The 22,180-nt window shown below is 38.7% G+C and overlaps 1 protein-coding gene across 1 annotated transcript in view; it reads left to right on the forward strand.

Moving 5' to 3' along the window:
- Window positions 1-22,180, forward strand: part of tenm2a (teneurin transmembrane protein 2a) — a 288,065-nt gene that overhangs the window by 228,679 nt on the left and 37,206 nt on the right. Inside the window, 5 exon segments of the mRNA XM_056471643.1 lie at window positions 1,389-1,583; window positions 8,215-8,415; window positions 8,530-8,715; window positions 21,785-21,853; window positions 21,856-21,930. Coding sequence (XP_056327618.1) covers window positions 1,389-1,583; window positions 8,215-8,415; window positions 8,530-8,715; window positions 21,785-21,853; window positions 21,856-21,930 — 726 coding nt within the window.

Consider the following 22,180-nt stretch of genomic DNA (forward strand, 5'->3'; position numbering starts at 1 on the left):
ATCTCCCATTGTTCACCTGGGAAGCTCATGATTAATAGTTTTGTTACCGGAACGTTAAATTACATTTTCTTTCATTATAGTTTTTTTCCAACCTATCAAAGCTCTCCACTCACACCACTAGTGCTGACCCTCTGTCTATAAATATGTGTGTGTGTGTGTGTGCATGAACAATTTTACAACGCATATACCCACAAGACTCTCTGTATTCAACTCAGGAAGTGTTTTTCAGACTGCCACTAACTGGACATCTTTCATTGGGGCTTAGGGAGAGTGCTCATAGCTAATATACTGTAGTCTTAAATTACGTACATTTAGTATTTTAGATTGAGACTACTCGAGTCCAGATTCAGACACAATTGAATAGTTTTAAGTACCATGGTTATACCATGCTTTTAAATGTGAACTGTGGTGTTATTATGCTTTTAATACATTTATCATGGTAATGTTGTTTCAGGACATATGCCATACCATGTCATTACCATATTTTGAAAATGTACCATTGAAATGGAACATATTGTGCCATCATTATTCAGTTTTTTTTCTGTGTGTGTGTACCATTTTAAACAATATCTGTATGCTTTTATGACATGCCCATAGTATTACCATATTTATGAGGGTACCAGAGTGTCTTTTTTGTTTTATTGAGATAAATCTGTTATAGTTTTACTGGGTTTTAGGACACGTTAAGCAGTGCTTCCCAAACTTTTCAGCTTGCGACCCCCAAAATAACAATGCAAGTGACTTGCGACTTTCAGAGGTCGCCACAGCAGAATAAACCGCCAACTATTCCAGCATATGTTTTTATGCAGCGGATGCTCTTCCAGATGCAACACAGTACTGGGAAACACTAATACACACTTATTCATACTCACACTCAGACACTACGGCCTATTTAGTTTGTTTAATTCATCTATAGCGCATGTCTTTAAACTGTGGGGGAAACTGGAGCACCAGGAGGAAACCCACGTGAACACAGGGAGAACATGCAAAATCGACATAGAAAAGACAACTAGTCCAGGCGGGACTCGAACCAGCGACCTTCTTGTTGTGAGACGACAGTGTAACCACTGAGCCACCGTGCCGCCCCTGACATCAAAACGATACGTTATCTGACCCCAGTTCCCAATGCCTGTATCATGTAATTCAGAAACACATCGATCAGCACAACTGCTTGCCTGTTTCTCAATCTCTTCAGAAACGTACACAGATTCTTGGTAAACATACCCAAAATATCTTCCCCTATGTTGTCTCATTTGTCTCTTATGCCTTTTGTTTATTAAGATTTTTTGAGACAAATCATTTCAAACTAAATTTATATGAAAATATCAGATGCCACTCACATCAAATTCTTATTTGCTCTCCTTGTTATATCTCTGTTTCTTTTGAAGCGGCATGTCCTGTCCTCTGCAGTGGAAATGGTCAGTACGACAAGGGATCGTGTATCTGCTATAGTGGATGGAAAGGCCCGGAATGTGATGTTCCCATCAGCCAGTGCATCGACCCCCAGTGTGGCGGTCATGGCACATGCACTGAGGGCACATGTGTTTGTTCTCTGGGCTACAAAGGAGAAAATTGCGCTGAGGGTAAGGGTGTGTGTGTGTGTGTGTGTTTGATAGCCATATACAGATGTTTTTTCATCGTCAGTGGCTTAAGAATACCATCAGTGGCTATAATAGCTGTATTTTGTCCATTTCAGTACTTAAAAAAGAAAAACACACATTCTTCCATATTCAAACAGTCATCTTTGGCTGTTTCCCTAGATTCTTTGGTAGGACTTAATGGGCTCCGGCAAAAACACTTCACAGATATAAGTAAAGGCTTGGAAGTGTATCGATCTAGGTGCTGAGAACAATAGCTTTGGTCTTGATTCATTTTATTTTTTTTGTCTTCAGTGAAGTTTAGTGGCTCTTGGGTAAGACAGTGACTGGCAATAAGAGAACAGAGAAAACTAGAAGACTCCCAGGAGTCTAAAAATGGAAAGGGAAGAGAAAGAAAAAGGCACAGACAGTAGAAAAAAATAAGGTATAAGAAAACAGTAGGAGAAGCTGGGATGAAAACAGCTAACAAACACAGAAATAGGTTGATTGAGAACAGAGTTTTAGAAAGTGCTGCTTATTACAGAGTGAGAGAGTGAGTGATGGCTGCTAAGCAAGCTTACGAACAGAACAACAAAATCCTTGCTTATATATTTTTTTCTAAATCTCATTTATTAAATGCATTAGCAAAACTCTTACTCATAAGGATTTTGATTTGATTTGGATTAAAAAAACTGCGAGTAGTTCACTTAAAAATATTATTCATGTCATTATTTACTCACTATTAACCTTTATTCACACTATGAGCGACTCGCAATGGCAAAATGACAAGTGACCGTTCATTTCAATGGAGAGTGAGCAACTTCCGACGACCTCCATCTACGCCATAGATTTTTGCATTAGATGTCGCCTACCCTGCTGTTGGTTTTTGAAAGAAATGCGTCAATAGAGCTGCCATTTTAGTACAGTGTAGCTCTTCTTTGAAATGAATGTGGGACCAAGGTGCAGTGCAGGACTGGCCATCTAGAGCCAGAGATATATACACATATATACATATATCTGTGATTGGGAGTTTTCCCATTGGTCAGTATGCAAATATTTTTTAAATTACAAAAATTATAATTTTACATCACTTTTCTATATCAATGCATAAGTGACTGCACAGGCATTACCAACAAAGAGAATGTGTTTGTGTGCATGGAAATGTATTATCCTCCCTACCTGTTAAATTTGATCTAATCTGTGTCCTAAACCACACCGTTTCTCTCGCTTTCACTTCTCATTCTAACGGAGGAAGTGATTCGTTTGTGAATGGATCATCGTTATGAAAATCTCATTCACTAATCCAACAATAATACAAGTTTCCAGCACCGCATAATCTTGTGGTAATATTTCATTTACATTGTTTGCTGATTTTCTCAACAAAACTAGCATAAGCCTAGATTTAGTGCGTGTTGGTGCGACTTTGCCTTATGGTCAGTGCAGTAAGAGACTGTATTATCATCAATACTTGTTTAGAACAAAAATTCATGACATCCAAAACATAAAAAAACTAAATCTTACCTATGAAATGTTCTGCCTTTGTGCTTTGTTTTCTTTGTTTGCTTGTTACTACACCCGTACGCAGCGCTAAAGTCCAGCATATTCACATTGGCTTTAGTCTTAACTAGTGCGGTTGATTGACATTTGTCCTGGGAGCACCTTACAAATGTGGCGGCGCTATTGACGCATGCTCAGACTCCATTTCCGACATCTAGTGTATATATCTATGCATCTAAGCTAGCGACAGCATCTGTTGTTGAATCCTTCAACTTTATGCAAATAAAGAACGACTTTCTTGAGAGACAGCCAATAAGAGCACCAGTAGCGCTCACGTGATTGTCTCTCAGCTCACTCAGAGGCTGCTTGTATTCTCCCTGCTGTAGACCTACTGCTAGTCGCTGCTAGTGTGAATGAGGCATTATTTTCATCCAAACTTTGCTAAACATGTCTCTTTGTGTCTATATGTTGGACAAATGTATGAGGTGAGTGTATGTGCTGCACTTTGTAATAGCTATGCAGTATATCATTCACAAAAGACTGTCAGGCTTCTAACATTTACCGCAAATATTGACAAAATGTACATTTCAGGTATAGGTTTCTTTAAACATGCATGTTAGTTATTGTGTTTTGGGGTACAAATATTCCCACAAAGATGGTAGAAGCTCCAATGAGAAAATATGTTAATTCACATTTGGCACTTTGACACTTTTATCCAAAATGACTCGCATCGTATTGGAGACACACATTGTCTGGGAATCAAACCTACAACCTTGCGATTGCTACAACCATGCCCTGCTATTTTAGCTACGGTAGGGCACTTAATTAGCATATCAATGTCTAAATGAAAATCAAACCATACAAAAAAAGGCTGTATCAGGGTTATGTTTAAGGCATAATGGATTATTTAATCAGTAAGGAAAAAAAGAAAGTGCAGAAGTCAATGAAAAGTGCCCACCATGGCAGAAAAACAAATGTGAGTGTGTAAAAAGATGGAGTGTTTTATTGTGGCACGAGGAACTTGAGGTGTTTCAGATCACAAGGTCAGCACTTTTGCTCCTTTCATTTTTCCCCTGCCGTTCTAAGATTTTTCAAATCAGATATTCATCACAGCAGAGTCACTCAAACAATTTACCTGAAGTGCCGGTGACATAGAAATCGATATCCGTGATGTGCTGTTTCTGCAGCATAAACAATTGGCTTGAATGGCTTTATGTGCGTGAGGGGAAAGGAGCTGCACTTCTATCAGCCGAGGGGGGGGTGCTGAGACAGGGGTGTCACACAGGGCACCACAGGGCTGGGTAATTTGTCAAATGGCTTTCTCACACTTTTCATGGCCAGATCTCTTCTTTCGCTCAGCAGTCGATATCAATTTTTTGAGGCACCCCGGATGGAACATGTGAGAGACAGGGTCAAAGTCAAAAAGACAGAGGAAGGTAGAGAGACAAAGATGCTGAGAAAGTGAGATGGAGGGTTTGAGAGGTGAGTGTGAAAGGCTCTAGACAGGAAGCTGCCATTCTCACACTGTAGGTGTGGGATATTGATTTTTCATGTTTAGATGAAAGACATAGTATGTGATCGTGCATGTTTTCTTCAAAATTCTACATCGCCAGTCCAGTCGTATGAGAATGTCACAGTGTAAAACTAAGAAAAGACACTGTGACTGTGACACACATTACATAAAATTACATACACTTCTAAACATGGTCCGATTGCTGGCAAACAATATATACATGGAACTTTGTAGTGTTATCAGTGTATTGTGTGTGTGTATGTGTAATGTGAAAAGTTTGTTGTATTGTCTAAAGTTAATATTGTGTTTATGTAACATCTCAATTCAAAACCATGTCAAACAATAGCCCAAATCATCTTCCCATACATACTGAAATAACCACAGACCGATTTTCTTTTAAGTATCATTCATTAACCAAACATAGAACGATTACATACACTTTCCGGTTCCCATTCCTCAGCACCAAACCTGTTTAGACTTCTTCATCTTCTGGATTTTTATCTGGCGGTTGGCAAACCAACTTTATGGTGCATTGTCCTCCACCTACTGAATTGGAGTATGGAGTCCAACTTGGTTAGAAATCTTGAGGGATTAGTATGGGAACACTACATGGATTTACTATTAGACAGTACTTATTAGTATGGTTGGCTGACGTGAAACTGACGTTTCGACACTGTGTCAAGATTCCGAAGCGCAAGTGTTTCAAAACACTGCACCGAAGCATGATCTGAAACACCCAGGTCACATGACTAAAGCGATTCAAATCATCAGGCATTTCAGAAGCGTTTCGAGACCTGGCGAGTGGGGAATCTGCATTTGACTGACAGAGTCATTTTAACTTCTGTCTCATATGGCCTAGTGGACTGTGTGTGTGCATGTTGTTACTATGCTTCAAATAACTTTTGGGTTCGAATCCCGACAAATACTCCGAAATCATGATTTTATTTATTTTATTCATGTTACTGTTTTATGGTGTAGTCTAGATAGGATACAGCTGCTGATACGCCATCAATTTAGCATCATTTTTGTAACACTGTAAAACAATAATTAATATTTTTACAGTACTGTGATGGTTGGGTTTAGGTTTTGGGTAGACGTTAATAAAATACAATAAATAGGAAATTTAATGAATAATATAAATAATTCCTGTTAACTTCTGGCCACAACCATCTCTGATCTAGCAACAACCCTGTTTTATGACCAAAACAAGACATATTTATTCACAAAGTGTTTAGTCGGATGTCAGACCAATGTTGAACAAAACCATACAAGAATAGAGCATTTCAAACTGATATTAAAGCATTTCAAAATAGCTGTACCAGCCTGGATTCGAACCCACTAGCCCCGTACAGTAGTCAGGAACCCTAACCACTCCACTAAATCACTTGAAGATTCAATTCTACAAAATGGGGTTTAATACCTCAATTTGCTCAGCTGTTCTTTGCTGAAGCTGTTCCAGTGCAATACATAAAAAATAACCTCTAGGTGTCACCGTAGAGTGGGGTTTTGAAACGTTTCGAAGTTTCACATTTGCTTTGACTGTTTCTGTGTTTCACGAAGCCTCGCTTTGCCCACCACTACTTATTAGTGATTATTGAAAAGACTATGTCTTTCAAATATCTAAAAATTTCGTTATTTACCTTTTTATCTCTGCCTTCTAAAATATCTTTTAGGGAGAAATTGACTATGTTTAGCTCTTTAAATCCTTCAAAAAGTGATTTGCGCTACCTGTTCAGACTACATAAAAAGAAATGTATACAGTCTTTTCCCACCTTCACTTCAGAGCAGCCATTTTGGAGAGTTTTTTTTATCACTGACCAAGGGGTTGAGACCCAGATGATGTAATCGAAAATGCCCACTGTTCTGGGTTTTATATTGGTATTGGTTGTTTGTTGTGTTGTATTTTAAGTTTTGTATACATATTTATTTACTTGCATTAATTTATAATTTTGTTTAATGTCTTTTTATGTATTTTTTGTCTAACATTCCCTATAACCTGTGCAATGGTATAACCCATGGGCGGGGCCAATAATATAAAATGGCCCCAAACAGTCACTCTGTGTGGGTAGTTGTAGGAGTAGGTTGTATTGTGTGAGAGATTGTGGCGCTAACTGATTTTGTTCAGGTCATTGCCTTATTTTGCCACTTTCTCCTCTTTGCTAGTGGTGGGCAAAGCGAGGCTTCATGAAACACTGAAACAGTCGAAGCAAATGTGTCGAAGCTTTGAAACGTTTCGAAACCTGTATCTAAAGTGACACCTAGTGGTCATTTTTTTATGTATTGCACTGGAACAGCTTCAGCAAAGAAACAGAGGAGCAAATTGACGTATTAAACCCAACTTTATAGATTTGAAGCTTCAAGTGATTTAGTGGAGTGGTGAGAGTTCCTGACTAGCATGCAGGGATAGTGGGTTTGAATCTAGGCTGATACAGCTATGGATTTTAGGTTTGAAATGCTATGTTCTTGAATTATTTTGTTTTAACAGTTGTCTGACATCCGAATGAACACTTTGTGAATAAATATGTCTTGTTTTGATTATAAAACAGGGTTGTTGCTAGATCAGATACGGTTGTGGCTGGAAGTTAACAAGAATTATTTATATTATTCATTAAATTTCCCATTTATTGTATTTTATTAACATGTTATCTACCCCAACCCTAAACCCAACCATCACAGTACTGTAAAAATATTAATTATAGTTACAGAGTGTTACAAAAATGCTATATTGATAGCGTTTCCGCAGCTGAATCCTATCTAGACTACTCCATAAAAAGTAACATTATTAAAATACATAAATTCATTAATAAAATCATGATTTCGGAGTATTTGTACAAGTCGGGATTCAAACCCAAAAGCCATTTGAAGCACAGTGACAAAGTGTACATGCACGGTCCACTAGGCTATATGACACAGGTCCCGAAATGCTTCTGAAATTATCAATGCTTTGAATCGCTTTAGTCACTTGACCAGGTGTTTCTAAAAAATTTAGTCACATGACCTGGGTGTTTTGGATCATGCTTCGGTGAAGTGTTTCGAAACACTTGCGTTTCGGGATCTCGACACTGTGTTGAAATGTCAGTTTCACGCCAGCCATCCCTACTTTTTGCTGGAGTGTTTTTCACTTTGTGTCAAATAAAACCACTCTTCACTTTCACCAGCGGCTTCTGTGACACTTTTTGCCTCCCATTTGCCCGGTCAATCGTAACAGGAAATATGCATATTCTCCCCCTTTATTAATGATTGCAGTATCTAAAAAATGCACAGTGAGTCATATGGGTTTAGTAATTGGTAAATGGTATAATAAATTACTTCACATAGTTTTAGGAGAGCATTCTAGTTCACCCCTAAACTCAAAATGAAACTTTAACCGTACAAATTTGTAGTGTTATCTTCTGTTGGAACTAATCTTGTTCAATCAAATGGTGTGTAAAATAAATATTCTAGCACTTTTGACTAGAATTAGCTCATTTAAATGACAAACTGATCATCGCTGTGACATTAAAAGCCTTTATGACTCATCTTTCCACAGACATTGTCAAAACAAGAACTGTTTTATCATAAGATTTCTTTTTTTTCATTTTAATGACAGGTAAAGCCTCACCCATAACTCTCACCTGTTGTTTGCAGTTGACTGCCTGGATCCAACCTGCTCGAATAATGGCATCTGTGTGAATGGAGAGTGTCACTGTAAACCAGGATGGGGCGGACCCAGCTGTGAGTTACCCAGAGCACAGTGCCCAGATCAGTGCCACGGCCATGGTGCTTTTATTCCAGACACAGGGGTCTGTAGCTGTGACCCCAATTGGATGGGCCCTGATTGCTCTGTCGGTCAGTCTACATGTTTTGATCTGCATGGATCTGCAAATGTTTTAGCATAACCTTTCATTTCATTAGACCTGATTTTTAATGAATGCAAATTGTACTCTTCCCTTCTCTAATCAGAGGTTTGCTCAGTTGACTGCGGTACACACGGCGTATGCATGGGCGGTTCTTGTCGCTGCGAGGAAGGCTGGACGGGCGCAGCTTGTGACCAGCGTGTGTGTAACCCACTCTGCGTGAAGCATGGAACCTGCAAAGATGGGAAGTGCGAGTGTGAACAGGGCTGGAATGGAGAACACTGCACCATTGGTAGGCAAATGTCCACTCCTGAACCAGACACTCGCTTTTTCTTGCTCCCTACATACACCATCACAACAGACACCTCCTTTTTCTGTGATTAATGTTTACATGAGTGTGGCAGGTTTTTAAATCATACTTTTGGTCCTGGGGCTATTTTCTTATCCACTAGTCAGATTTTAGAGATTTCAGAATAATCTAGGGTCTATGTCAGGGACTTGTTCCTGGAGGGCCGGTGTCCTGCAGAGTTTAGCGTCAATCCTAATCAAAAACACCTCAACAAGCTAATCAAGGTCTTACCAGGTATACTTGAGTTGGAGCTATACTCTGCAGGCACAACGGCCACCCTTCAGGACCAAGATTGGTGACCCCTGGTCTAGATTACTGGACAAGTCGATGACTTGTCCAGGACCATCAAAGGATGCTGAATTAGGAGCATAACCTACTTCTATACAGCTCAGGATTCAGAAAATGTTTATACTGATGATTCTAGGGATTTTCTCTTTACTTATCCAACAGGATGGGATATGCAGTACATAACTCTAAAACCATGAATATTAAGGCCATGTATCCAATAGCCGCATTTCCACTGTCAGGTCAGTGCGAGCCAGGGCTTTCATCTACCCCCCCCACCCCCCCCCCCCCCCCCCCCCCCCCCCCCCGGGAACACATTTATTTTTACAGAAAATTGTAAGAAATAGCAAAGCAAACAAATCACAAGTTATTATATAGCAGTAAATGATATATCTGTATATATACTCAAATCTTTTCCATTAATTTCTTTTGTTTACTTACTGACTGTAAGGTTAGTCGTCATCATATCCCGAGTGGTCTCCCCACTATGGGAGGGGCGATTGATTACCCAGCACGGGATTATGATTTCAAACCACGGGAATTTTTTTTCTGTGAGCGCCACTATGACCATTGTGGATTTTAATGGCTGTGTACTTTGCCCACAGTTTTTTTTTACTTTTCGCGGACTTGTACTGTTGGATGCTGAATCTGTACTTTTCCACGCTCAACAACTGTACAATGTATTTGATCACATCCTCATTTCTGCAAATGCCATCAATCTGCCGTAGAACATTCTCCTAAGCCCAAATGTTCAGCAGAACCCTGGTGTCTTCTACTGTCCAGTACTGTCTGTTCTTTATTATATTTTATTTTATTTTTTTGTAAGCGAGTGCGATTGCAAAACTAAATGGGCATCTTGCCACCTCTTAACCTTACACAGGAAAACTCCGCCTTTGCACTTAACCCCCGCCCCAAAGCCCTGGTTCGCCCGATCTGGCCTAAGGTATTCGGCAAGCCGAAAAAGGCTGGCCACTGGCCCCAAGGCAGCCCCGCTTTGGCTCGATGAGGCCCCCGGAAGTGACTGTGAAAACGCTACTGGCCCTGGCTCATCCTGGCATGCTTTATTTAGGCTCGATAGTGGAAACGCGGCTATTGTTGCTCAAAACACTTGCTGCCCACATTTTGGTGAGGAAAATTCAGGATGATTGTGACCACGAAAGCAAGTACTTTAACACAGAATTCAGCAAGTACTTTAACTTTAACACAGAATTCCCAGAAGTTCTATTGTATGGCTAATAAAACACACTTAAACCAGCTAAACAAGGATCATAAACTAACAATCTCAATAAACTTCCGTACTTGTGTACTGTAGCTAAAACCAAGTGAGACGGCTCTCCAGGAGCAGGGCTGATCTGAACATTTGCTTTACCATCTTTTGGGAACAACATTCACATACATGCAAGATTGTAAGCACAAACGTAGTTCATTGTTGAAGTCAGTGATCTCTCATTTAAAGGTGGAGATTAGCAAACTGAATGCTTTGCTTTAATACTCTGTTACCACATTCCCATTAGCTTTAAATAGGTTGTAAACACGGCAAAAGACAGTTAAGACGAAAAGTGCAGAGGAGATGAATGAAGGCTGTGCTGGTGGGGGGGTTATTGAGACGAATTACACTCTTCCTCTGTCTGGTGTTGGACTGAGAATAGACTTAGCTGTGTTTGATCACTCCTCACACAGCAGAGGCATACGTGTGGGCTGGTGGGTAATGAACAGTCCTTGCGGAGTAGCAGCAACTGATGAAAGGTAGAGGCGTCTTCACCTTGATAAGTCACACCTCTTTTTGTTTTGACTTCTCTCTCAAAAATAGACTCAAAAGCCAGAGTTTTCCTTTCTCTCATCATCTGTGGATGTGTGTGTGGATGTTTGTCTGTCACTCCAATGATGACATGAGCGACAAAGACTGAAAGTGCTCTGCCTTTAATCCTTTTCCCTATTGAACGCCGCAACAGGAAGTCTGTCTGTTTATCGTCATCAAACTCTATCTGTAGGATAAAAACACCTCGTAAAAGGCTTCTTCCATATTTATACTTCTTCTGTTTTAACTGATTCCAATTGCAGCAATTGCATGTATTCATTTGTCTTCTTGTTATGACACATTTTTTGTTCTCTCTGAATGTCCTCTCTGATGCAGACTTTTGGGATGGAAGTATTGAAGGTATTGTACCTCGTCGTACTGTGACTAGTGCTAGTTGCACTTTAGTCTGGTTGTGAGCAACCCCCCCGCCTTCGATAGCTTGGCTGCATAGCAACTGTGTGCTTCTGTTTGTAGAGTAGCCGTGGTGGAGTAGAATGTTGTGTCGAGTAGGTTCGTAGTGCTAATCTGTGTTCTTCAGCATGTGTGTTTATATTCTTGTTGTCAGATGATGATAGCATAGTTGTAATCATCTGTTTTGCACAATGTTGCTTTTGATATGTCCCCCTCCCACAGCATTAACTGGGCCATGAAAGAGTTTGATTTGTCTGATCCACTTAGTCCTTCAGACCTTGAGATACAATACTTCTGTAAACTAGACTGTCAATGTAACACAGGTTTCTTTTTTATAGTAATTTTTGAGACAGTCCTGATGGAGTAACATAATGTTTGGTGTCATGTTTATGTTGTTGCTTGAGTCAAAGTGCTATTCATAATTTATGTATCAATGCCAATGCAACTGGTTCTACTTGGTCTGAGAGGGGCTCACACAGCTAGCTAGCATTGGGAGGTGGCTATGCTAAAAATACTAGCTTTTCTTGTGAGGGATTGAGGTTTAAATGCATAGCTCCTACTAGCTCATCTTCTTTACACCAAATCACCATAGTAGATTCTGGAGACTTTCCATATACTGTACAATCCCTGCTATGGAAAAGGTTTGGCTCATGAACGATAATTTGGTCATTGGATGATCACACAAGTCAGTGCTTCCCACACATAGACTTTACTTAGGCAGGCCGCCCAGGTATATTAACGGCCGCCCAAATATATTTGGTGACACTTTTTTTACTGTTATTAACATCCTTTACATTTTTTTGTATTCGCCCAATAACCATCCACAATCGATTAAGTAGTGAAAAATCTTCTCTCATTTACCCGGTTCGTTCTGTATGCATGAGACTTGTCTATGCTCCCACAGACAGTCACATGCTCTGCAGACCCACAACGGTGCACCTTTTGGGGACTTAAAAGAGTCGTCCGGCCCAGGTTCTAAATCTCATAAAATCTCTGGGATTTAACTTTTGCTTTCGCTTTCTAAAGCTCGTATGCGTTTTTGCATCACCTTTTTGCTTCAGCCTACTTTCGCTTGGCTTTGCAACTGACTGCGCACGCACAGTTGCGAGAGCGAGGGAAACGTTAAATAATTTTTAAAATCTAACGACTTTGAAAACTTTACTATATTCTCAAAGAGAACGAAATGACTGATCCATACTGGCTTCAAAATGTGTGTACACCATAAGTAATGGTTAATCAATGCATTTTTCTTATTTAATTAATAATATTTTAATTATTAAGGATGTCCAGATCCGATCACGTGGTTTCAGACTCGATCGGAATCAGACGTTACCTCCTGATCAGGACTCAAATATATATTTATATACATATACATATATTTTCTCATTATTTTTTAACACATCTACAGTATGTGGTGGCACAGAGTTACACCTCTTTTCTTGACTTCACACAGAAACAGCAACGCGTGCAGCATGACTTCACTTGCAGAGAAGCTATTGGGTAAATGCCGGCAAAGTAGAATATGGAAGCAGCTTGAAGTTCAAAGCACGAGTATGTCTGCGTTCTGGGGTATTATAAAGTTGATGATGACAACATTGCCATAACAAACTGTGAGATATGTAAGCTTGGGAGTGCCTAGATAAACACATGTCTGAAATGCTTTGGCATTCAAGTTTGCTTGTAACTTGAAAGAGAGACAGAAGCAGATTTAACCGGTCAACTGGCTCCTGAATAACATAAAAGAAAGATAAATTGTGGATGGCTTTTTTATTATTATTTAACCCATTGAAAAGAAACATTGTATAACATTATGGAATAAATGTAATTATTGTTAAAAATTTAATTATATATTGTTTGTCCCATATAGTTAACTATTTTTGTGATATGGGTAAATGTGTTTGTTTCAATTCACGTATCAACGCAAGTATATTCAAACCCGTGGGAAGCACTGCAAGTATATTGATATCAACACAATTATTCTTGAGCTAAGATTGTCTTCCATGTCTGACTGGTCTTTACTGCCATGACAGAACAGCTGTTTAAAAATAACCTCAACTGTTTCCAAGTACCTAATTGAAGATAATACATTGAATTTATTGACATTTCATGTTAGCTCTGAGTACTTAGCTTTGTAACCACCACAGTAATGCAAGAACCTTAATTATGCACAACATGACAACACTTTTGTGATGCATTAACCAAGCAATTGCATTTGATTGTATGAGGATGGCATTGAGTCTTCCATTAACATAAAAGTCTCTCTTTTTTTAATAGGTTGAATATTTTCTCGCATCTTTGAAGCAATGGCAACATATACTTATTGAGGGTTTCATCTCAGTGGAGCAATTTGAGGTTAAAAACCTTACTCAAGAGTATGATTGTAAAGGCTTCTTGAGGCAACTGTAACCGACAAACTTTCAGTTAATATATTTGAGCTGTAACAACCACCTCCTTCCCCACCAACTCTTATAGAAGCATAGTAAAACACTTGGCCAACTATATATCTCTACGCATAATAGGAATGCATGCATTTAAGTAGACTGCTGCTTCAACTGGAGGTAGTGGAAGCTCTCAACAGGAGACACAGACTCTTAGCAATCTGTTTGAGTGTGCCTTTATGTTTGCACAAAACAGAGGCGCAGTAGGCAAGTCGTCCTACTCTCTGCTTCCATCAAGCCTACCTCAGACAAAAGAACTGAATTACAGAGGACACTGCAGATCGGAGACAAAGATCACACAGAATTTGCTCTACCTGAGGGATTCAGATCATTACAGCGAGTAAAAGGATCGAGGGGGAGTGGATCCTAAGATAAATGTGAAATTTCATGAGCCGTTGGTGCAGAGTGGGTCGGGAACAGTGAGCAATGTTTTTTTCCTGCGCGTATTTCGGCACACAGGGCGCAGGACCACAGGAGGCATGGTAATGACTTTGTCTCAGCTCCTGCATGAGATTCAACTTATAGGATGAATACTAATGGAGGGGCAGGAGAGTGTGTGCTTTGCTGTGAAGGGAAGTGCTGTGTGTTTGCAAGGAGAACAGGATAATGAGGAGTTTAACTGCAGGGGCCCATAGTGATCACCTGAATGCTCATGCATCAGTGGACAGGAGAGAATTCTGGTACAAGAACAGCGACAATAGTTACTTGATTCAACTGCGCATCTCTAATTGGCCGAAATGACTGCAGATGAATGGCTGCTGGAGGCTCTGGTTTTTGTTTGCTAGGTAATCCAGAGTGGATGCAAGTTGCACTTGATTTAACACATGATTGGCTCTTGAGGGGAAATCACACCTACTCTGCAAGAAGCATGCAGGGTAAGTGCATTCCAGCTTTAGGTACACATCAGTTTGGTGGACGTCCTTCTATGGCATGCCAATTGTTAAAGCTGCAGTGTATATTGATTGTTTGGGCGTCACGGTTGCGCAGTGGGTAGCACGATCGTCTCACAGCAAGAAGGTCGCTGGTTCGAGCCTCGGCAGGGTCAGTTGGCATTTCTGTGTGGAGTTTGCATGTTCTCCTCGTATTTGCGTGGGTTTCCTCTGGTTTCCCCTACAAGTCCAAAGACATGCTGTATAGGTGAATTGGGTAAGATAAGTTATCCGTAGTTTGTGTGTGTGTGAATGATTGTGAATGGATGTTTCCCAGTAATGGGTTGTGGCTGGAAGGGCATCCGCTGTGTAAAACATATGCTGGATAAATTGGTAGTTCATTCCGCTGTGGCGACCCCAGATTAATTAAGGGACTAAGCCGAAAAGAAAATGAATGAATGAATGAATATCGATATTGTGTGTACTTCAAAATACTGTGATTAATTATTTATTGTTAAAATTTTTGGAGTGCGTCTTAGGAATGTTCATATTGTTGTAGATCACCGCAGATGAAAGTAGTTGAAATAGATGAAAATGAGTTTAATAATGGACATTGGGAAGAAGGAGGCAAAAAGTTTAAGTTTAAATGTTTAATAATGAAGTAAATAAAACAACAGGCAGCAGCAGCTCCTTACTGTGACTATCGCCAAACTGAACCAAACATAAAGAGTCCAAGTCCTCTCTCATCTTCCAACGTTATCTCTCCTCCTTTTAAATTTCCAGAGCTCCTCTGTGAAACTCAAGACAGGTGGTTCACACAGGTGACAGTCGTTACCACTTCTGCCACTGGCCTTATTCAGCTTCACAGCTCTAAAGCTGGGGTCACACTTGACTTTTTTCCCCATAGACTTCCATTCATACGCACGCGAATGCGTCAGACCGGAAACGCATGGTCATGCGTTAAGTTTCGCAGGTTGCTGTGGTGCAAAGTTCAAGCTTGGTGAATTCTGACCTGCAAAATCGCATTACTTGACTGCATGAGACCAACCGAGGATCAAAACATGACCTCTCTGGACAGAAATGTAAAATAAGGACCAATCTCTTGCGTTTTTTAATGTCTAATTATCATGTTTAATCCCGCCCTTTTTCGCAGCGCCGTATGACAGAATTTCGCAAGCTCAATCTCTAGTGTGACCGCAGCTTTAGCCCTGCACAACTAGCTACAATAAGACTTATTTGGCCTATTTTTTAAACATGAAAAAATCCCAATGAAACTACAAAAGAATTTGAAAGTTTTATTCTTAGGTGATGTTAATGAATTAATAATGCATGTAAAAAAGTTTTAATAAATAGAATATATAGTTAATAAAATCCAGTTTATTATATTTTTAACTAATATCAATATAGTAACTATAACTGACTTTTTCTCTCTGTAGATTTGAATGCATTAAATAGCATTTGCTAATGAGACTCTATTGTAAATTGTTATCTATACTGTACTTTATTATTCTTTTGCAATTTAATTTACTTAAATTAATAATTTACTCTGAACATGTATATACAATAAAACAATACAAAATTATTATTTCATTTTTGTTATTACCTTTTAAAATAACCTTTTTTGCAGCTTAGGTCAATATCATGAAAAATACTGTATACTGTGATAAAAGCTTCAGAAATTAATTGCAACAAGAACACCATCATAAGCCTAATCATTAGTCAAACCGAACAAAAACTGCAGCAACAAAAAAATGTAATGTTTCCAAACTGGTTTCCCAAATACGTTACGCCTCTAAAAGTATTAGTTGAGTGCACACGAGATATTCAATTCAGAAACCTTTTAGGTGAAAATGTTTAGGCTCACTTTTCCTATGCTGAAGTTTCGGATGTATTTGACTTTGTAGTAGTATTGGAAAAATACAGGCGAGGGAAAACCCGGACAGAGGGCGTTTTATGCAGTAGGTGCTCATTCCCTTTGGGACTTTATCTGTCTCTTCCTAAGGCGAATTTGGAGGATTTATGAATCTAACCTTTATTTATGACCTTTAAAGGCGCGAGGGCTGCAGGCCAGTGGACAGGAGAGTTAGGTGAGAATGGATTTCTCTTCCACACATTTTTTTCCCACTATATCCCATCCTTTAAGACATTTAAGACATTTATTTCACCTTACCTCAGTTCTTTCCTTTGTTCCTTGCTTCCATTTTTTGGTTTATTATTTCTTGGTTTGCTCTTTCTTTCTTTCCGTCCGTCCATCCATCCATCCATCCATCCATCCATCCATCCATCCATCCATCCATCCATCATCCATCCATCCATCCATCCATCCATCCATCTATCTATCTATCTATCTATCTATCTATCTATCTATCTATCTATCTATCTATCTATCTATCTATCTTTCTTTCTTTCAGTTTCTACTCTTTCCCTTTCAGTTTTCCGCCTTTCCACCAATCCATCTGTCTCTTTCTATCCATTTCTCCATCCATCAATAGCTGACTGTTGCTATGCAGTGTGCTTTTTTCCCTATCCCACCTTTGCGTATCTCTCTCATACCATGTGCGCTGACCCATAACTCAAGGCAATCTCAGCTCCTTTTTAAGTAAATTACAATAGAGTCAACCCACATTACTTTAGCCAGGTGGCTTAATAGTTTGTGAAATCCCACTTTATTCTAGTTAGTGTGCTGAGAATCGACTGGCCTTTGGCATGAAAGAGGGGCCCTGCTCAGTGCTGCCCAATGAGGAAGATCAATGGTCACCATAGATTTCGCTGTCCTGGTGTTTCATAAGTATTTGGCTGCTTAAAATGGCAGCTCCATTTAAAAGGCAATCATTGCTAAGTGACTTTTCTCTCAACTCAATATTGCGTGACAATCGATGCATGGCAGGCCGTTAATGTGGCATCTCAAGGACCCCAGACATTGAAAATTACATTAATTAAAGAAACGTTTGATTTAAGTCACAATGGCTGAAGGCTCCCCCATGCACGCAGGATATTCACAGGCTTCTGATTGAAGCCATTTCATTTTCCTTCATCACAAATCACCTAAAATGTCACCTGGGCTGGATCAGCTGCCAATAATACTATATAGACTGGTGATGAAAGAAACTAGCTGAATTTCAGTAGCCGTGACAGTACTGTTAACTGTTAGAGATTCAACTTTGGGGCCACAGCAATGGTTTCTGATGACACAGTGTGAGATCGCAGCATGGTTTTCATTTTACAGCAAGGTAAGAGACGATGCCCGTGGCGGTGCTGAGGATTTTAGACAGCATGTTTTATTTACACAAAACTCCTGATGACTCGGAAATGTCAGGTCACGTCTCCAGGGTGCTCAATTATGGACTTGTGCGGCTAAAGTAGAATAGTGCTTAGCCTTTTCATTTCTCTTCGTGTTTGTTCTTCTCAGTCTCTTCCCCTCCCAGAGAGAGCTTCCTTAAAGCATCCCCATCAATCCACATTCTGCTCAAAACTGTTGTGACAAGATTGTTTTCCGCCTTTTGTCTTTCAGGAAGACTGTTTATCCCCTAACTGCATACATTAAACACCCACACATGCCACACTTCACTCCAGAAACCTGTGATATATTTATCAAAGAGCACTTCTGGCTCTATCTCAAAAGTCTTTTTTTATCCCTCACTTTGTCTCTCATTTTCACATGCGCATACACACTCACAGACACAAACCTCGACCTCGTCATAATCTGATCTGTAGACTCTGTCGGTCTGTCCTAACCACATTCTTACATGAAAGCATTGCTCTCTTTCCAGACAAATCAAATCAGCTACTGTAAATGAACAGTCGGAGAGTGTATGTGCTCATACAATATCCCCTCCTGAATGGATGAGTTCTGATAAATTCATTTGCTACCAGAAGCGGCTATCGGTGGAGACTCTCGAAGATAATTTAATTGCTCTCGGAGTTTGAACTGATTTGAGGTGTGAATAGTAATGCTTTTCATATACTTCATCCCCTCAGACAGGCATTGAGCTCAATTGAGGCAGATATATATGTGTGTGAGAGAGAGTGCTGATAGATGTGTGCCTATAGTGTCATGGCCAAGAGTTTGAAAACAGATTAACATGAAATATATTTATAAATGTATGTAGTTCATTTCACTGTAACCCCAAAAAAGTTAAGGTAACTCAAACCATTTGAGGAAACCGATAGCAACAAACCATTTAAGTTCAAAACTATTCTAATGAGTACTGTGAACTTAATCTATTTGAGTAAACGAAGAAATTTGAGCACAGTAAAACCCAATAAATGAAGAAAACTTAAACCAACTGAGTACTGTAAACCCAATAAGTTAAGGCAACTCAAACCGTTTGAGGAAACCGATTGCAACAAACCATTTGAGTTAAAAAAATCTAATCTATATAAGTACAGTGAACTTACTCCATTTAAGTTGAAGTAATGAGGTATTTATTTAACTCTTAACAACACTGAGTTAAAAACTCTTTTCAAATGAGTAGAACTAACTTTCAGTACATTTTGATTTAACTACACTCGTTTCATTTGATAAAGTTGACTGTTGGGTTTTGCAGTGTTTTGAATGACTGGTTTATGTCTGCAGTTTTTTATGTTAATATGCTTTGTGTGCTGTCTCAGCGCAGTTTGAATAAAAATTACATTAAGCCAGGTACAAACAGTGCCAGAATGGTGAGGATGTATTGTTTCCTTTCTGCTAATTTTATTTCCATATAGATTTAAAAAGTTGGAATAGCAAAATGTCGGTTGTCAAAATCAGTTTCTCAAAATGTGCAAAAGAATAAAGAAGACGAACAAACCACCTAAGAATAAATCATGCCAAAACAGAATTTTATATATGTACAGTATTCTTTTATTATTAATATATGCATGCAATATAATATTTGGTGTAATATACAGGTATTTGCCAAAAAAATTGAATATTATTATTAGTAGTAGTAATAGTAGTAGTAGTATTAGTATTATTATTATAACCTTTATTTTACCAGGAAAGACATCTCTTTTTCAAGAGCGTACTGGCCAAGATTAGACAATATACATGTCACATGGGTCTAACAGACAACAAACAAAAAACAATTAACAGTTAACATGAATCACACTGAAAACTATTCAAAACATCTACAAGCCTGTGTTTCAACTTCTAACTCATTTAAAAAAGCATTTAAAAGCATTTGGTGAAATCTACTCTTTAAACTTATTATTATTATTATTATTATTATTATTATTATTATTATTATTATTATTATTATTATTATTATTATTATTATTATTATTATTATTATTATTATTCCATGCAATAGGTGCTGCGTATTTAAAAGCCTTTTTTTCCCATCTCAGTCCACACTTTAGGAACAGACAGTAAATAAATATTCTGTGACCGAAGGCGATAATTAAGAACAGGCTTTTTACAAATGTAATTCTGTAGATATGATGGGAGTAAACCCAGTATAGATCTGTAAACCTACCGTAGTATACAGCACACAAGGATGAGTAAGAGATTTAAAATCAGTTATAAATCTTGCACCATGGTAAACAGTATCCAATGCATGCAGACTTTGAAACAAAGCATGCATATAGAGAACATCACCGTAGTCCAATATCGACATAATTGTTGCATCAACCAGCTTCTTTTAGCATCTAAAGAAAGGCAGTTCTTAATTCTAATATATAAGCCTAAAATCACTTTTTAAATTTTTTTCACCAACTACTCAATGTGAGAACTAAAGAATAAGTGTATAATCAACTAAAATTCCAAGATATTTGTAATTGAATATCGAGGGAAAGTTCATTTATTTAAAAAATTTGTTTAAAAAAGAGAAACTTGTAAGTTATATTAGTTCACGACACACAAAGTGAAATATTTCAAGCCTTCATTTGTTTCCATTTTAATGGTTATAAATTAAAGATGACAAAAAACTCAAATCCAGTATTTCCCAAAATTAGAATATTTCATGTGACAAATAAAAAAAAGATCTTAAACACATGTTGGCCTTCTGAAAAGTGTGTTAATGTACTGTATTATGTCCTCAGTACTTTGTTGGGCCTTCTTTAGCACTAATTACAGCATCAAGGCGGTGTGGCATGGAGGCGATCAACCTTTGACACAGTCGAGGTGTTAAGGTAGTCCAAGTTGCTTCGATATTGGTTTTCAGCTCATCTGCATTTCGGGGTCTCTTTTCTCTCATCTTCCTCTTGACAATAGCCTATAGATTTTTAATGGGGTTTAGGTCAGGTGAGTTTCCTAGCCAATTAAGAACAGGGATACCATGGTCCTTAAACCAGGTACTGGTAGTTTTGGCACTGTGTGCAGGTTCTGTGTGCAAGTCCTGCTGGAAAATAAAATCATCATCTTCAAATGCTTGTTGCCAGCAGGAAGCATGAAGTGCTCTAAAATGTCCTGGTATAGAGCTACGTTGACCGTAGACTTGATAAAAGACAATGGACCCACACCAGACCATGCCATGGCTCTCCAAACCATCACTGACTGTGGAAATTTCACACTGCACATTAAGCAGCTTGACTTTTGTGTCTCTCTGCTCTTCCTCCAGACTCTGGGATCTTGATTTCCGAATGAAATACAAAATTTGCATTCATCTGACAAGAAGACTTGGGACCACTGTGCAACAGACCACTACTTTTTCTCCTTATGGAGGGTGCCAATGATGGTCTTCTGCACAAATGTCTTCCCCATGATTCTGAAGCCTACTATTTCAGACTGAGACAATTTCAAGGCTTTGCATTAATCAGTGGACTAGATTGAGACACAGGGAGCCAACAGTGTTGAACTTTGTTATGATATTCTAATTTTGTGAAATACTGGATTTGAGATTTTTTTTAATCTTCATCCCATAATCATTAAAATGGAAACAAATGAAGGTTTGAAATATTTCACTTTGTGTGTAGTAAACTAATATAACACACAAGTTTTACTTTTTGAAACTTTTTTTTTTTAATAAATGAACTTTCACTCGATATTCTAATTTTTTGGAACATACCCGTATATAAAATATGTGATAATTAATTGTTCAAATTTAAATAGTTGTATTTCAGTTTGTTTCAGTTCAATTTTGTTTGGTTCACTATAACTTTGTAGCCTGGAAACTTTTTCTAGCTTGTTTTCAAACTTTTGGTCACAGCCATTGACATATCAGTGCTCTGGTGACTGGCATGATGGATTTCAGCCTCTCTCAATCCATCTTTTCTCTCTCTGGCTGTTGCAGATGGCTGTCCGAACAGATGTAATGGAAATGGACAGTGTCTTCTGGGTCAAAACAGCTGGCACTGTGAGTGCAAACTGGATGGAGAGGCACCGGCTGCAGTGTCGCAATGGAGACTTCTTGTGCAGACAACAAAGACAACGAAGGAGGTACTGTACGAGATTTTTTTGTTTACTCTGTGGGAACTTTATGGCAAAGATTTTTCCTGATTGCAACAGCAACATGTGCACAGGAACAGATGCTGTGTGTAATTTCGGTAACATCAGAAATGGCTGCTGTGTGCAAATTATTTGTGCATTTTACCTAATTCTAAACATAATTGTGTAAAAAGAATGACAGAAATTAGTTTGCAGACATTTAACATTTTGTCATTGTTCTTACAAAATCTCAACCTAATCT

Source organism: Danio aesculapii, chromosome 14, assembly GCF_903798145.1.
Source record: "Danio aesculapii chromosome 14, fDanAes4.1, whole genome shotgun sequence".
Classification (NCBI taxonomy): domain Eukaryota; kingdom Metazoa; phylum Chordata; class Actinopteri; order Cypriniformes; family Danionidae; genus Danio; species Danio aesculapii.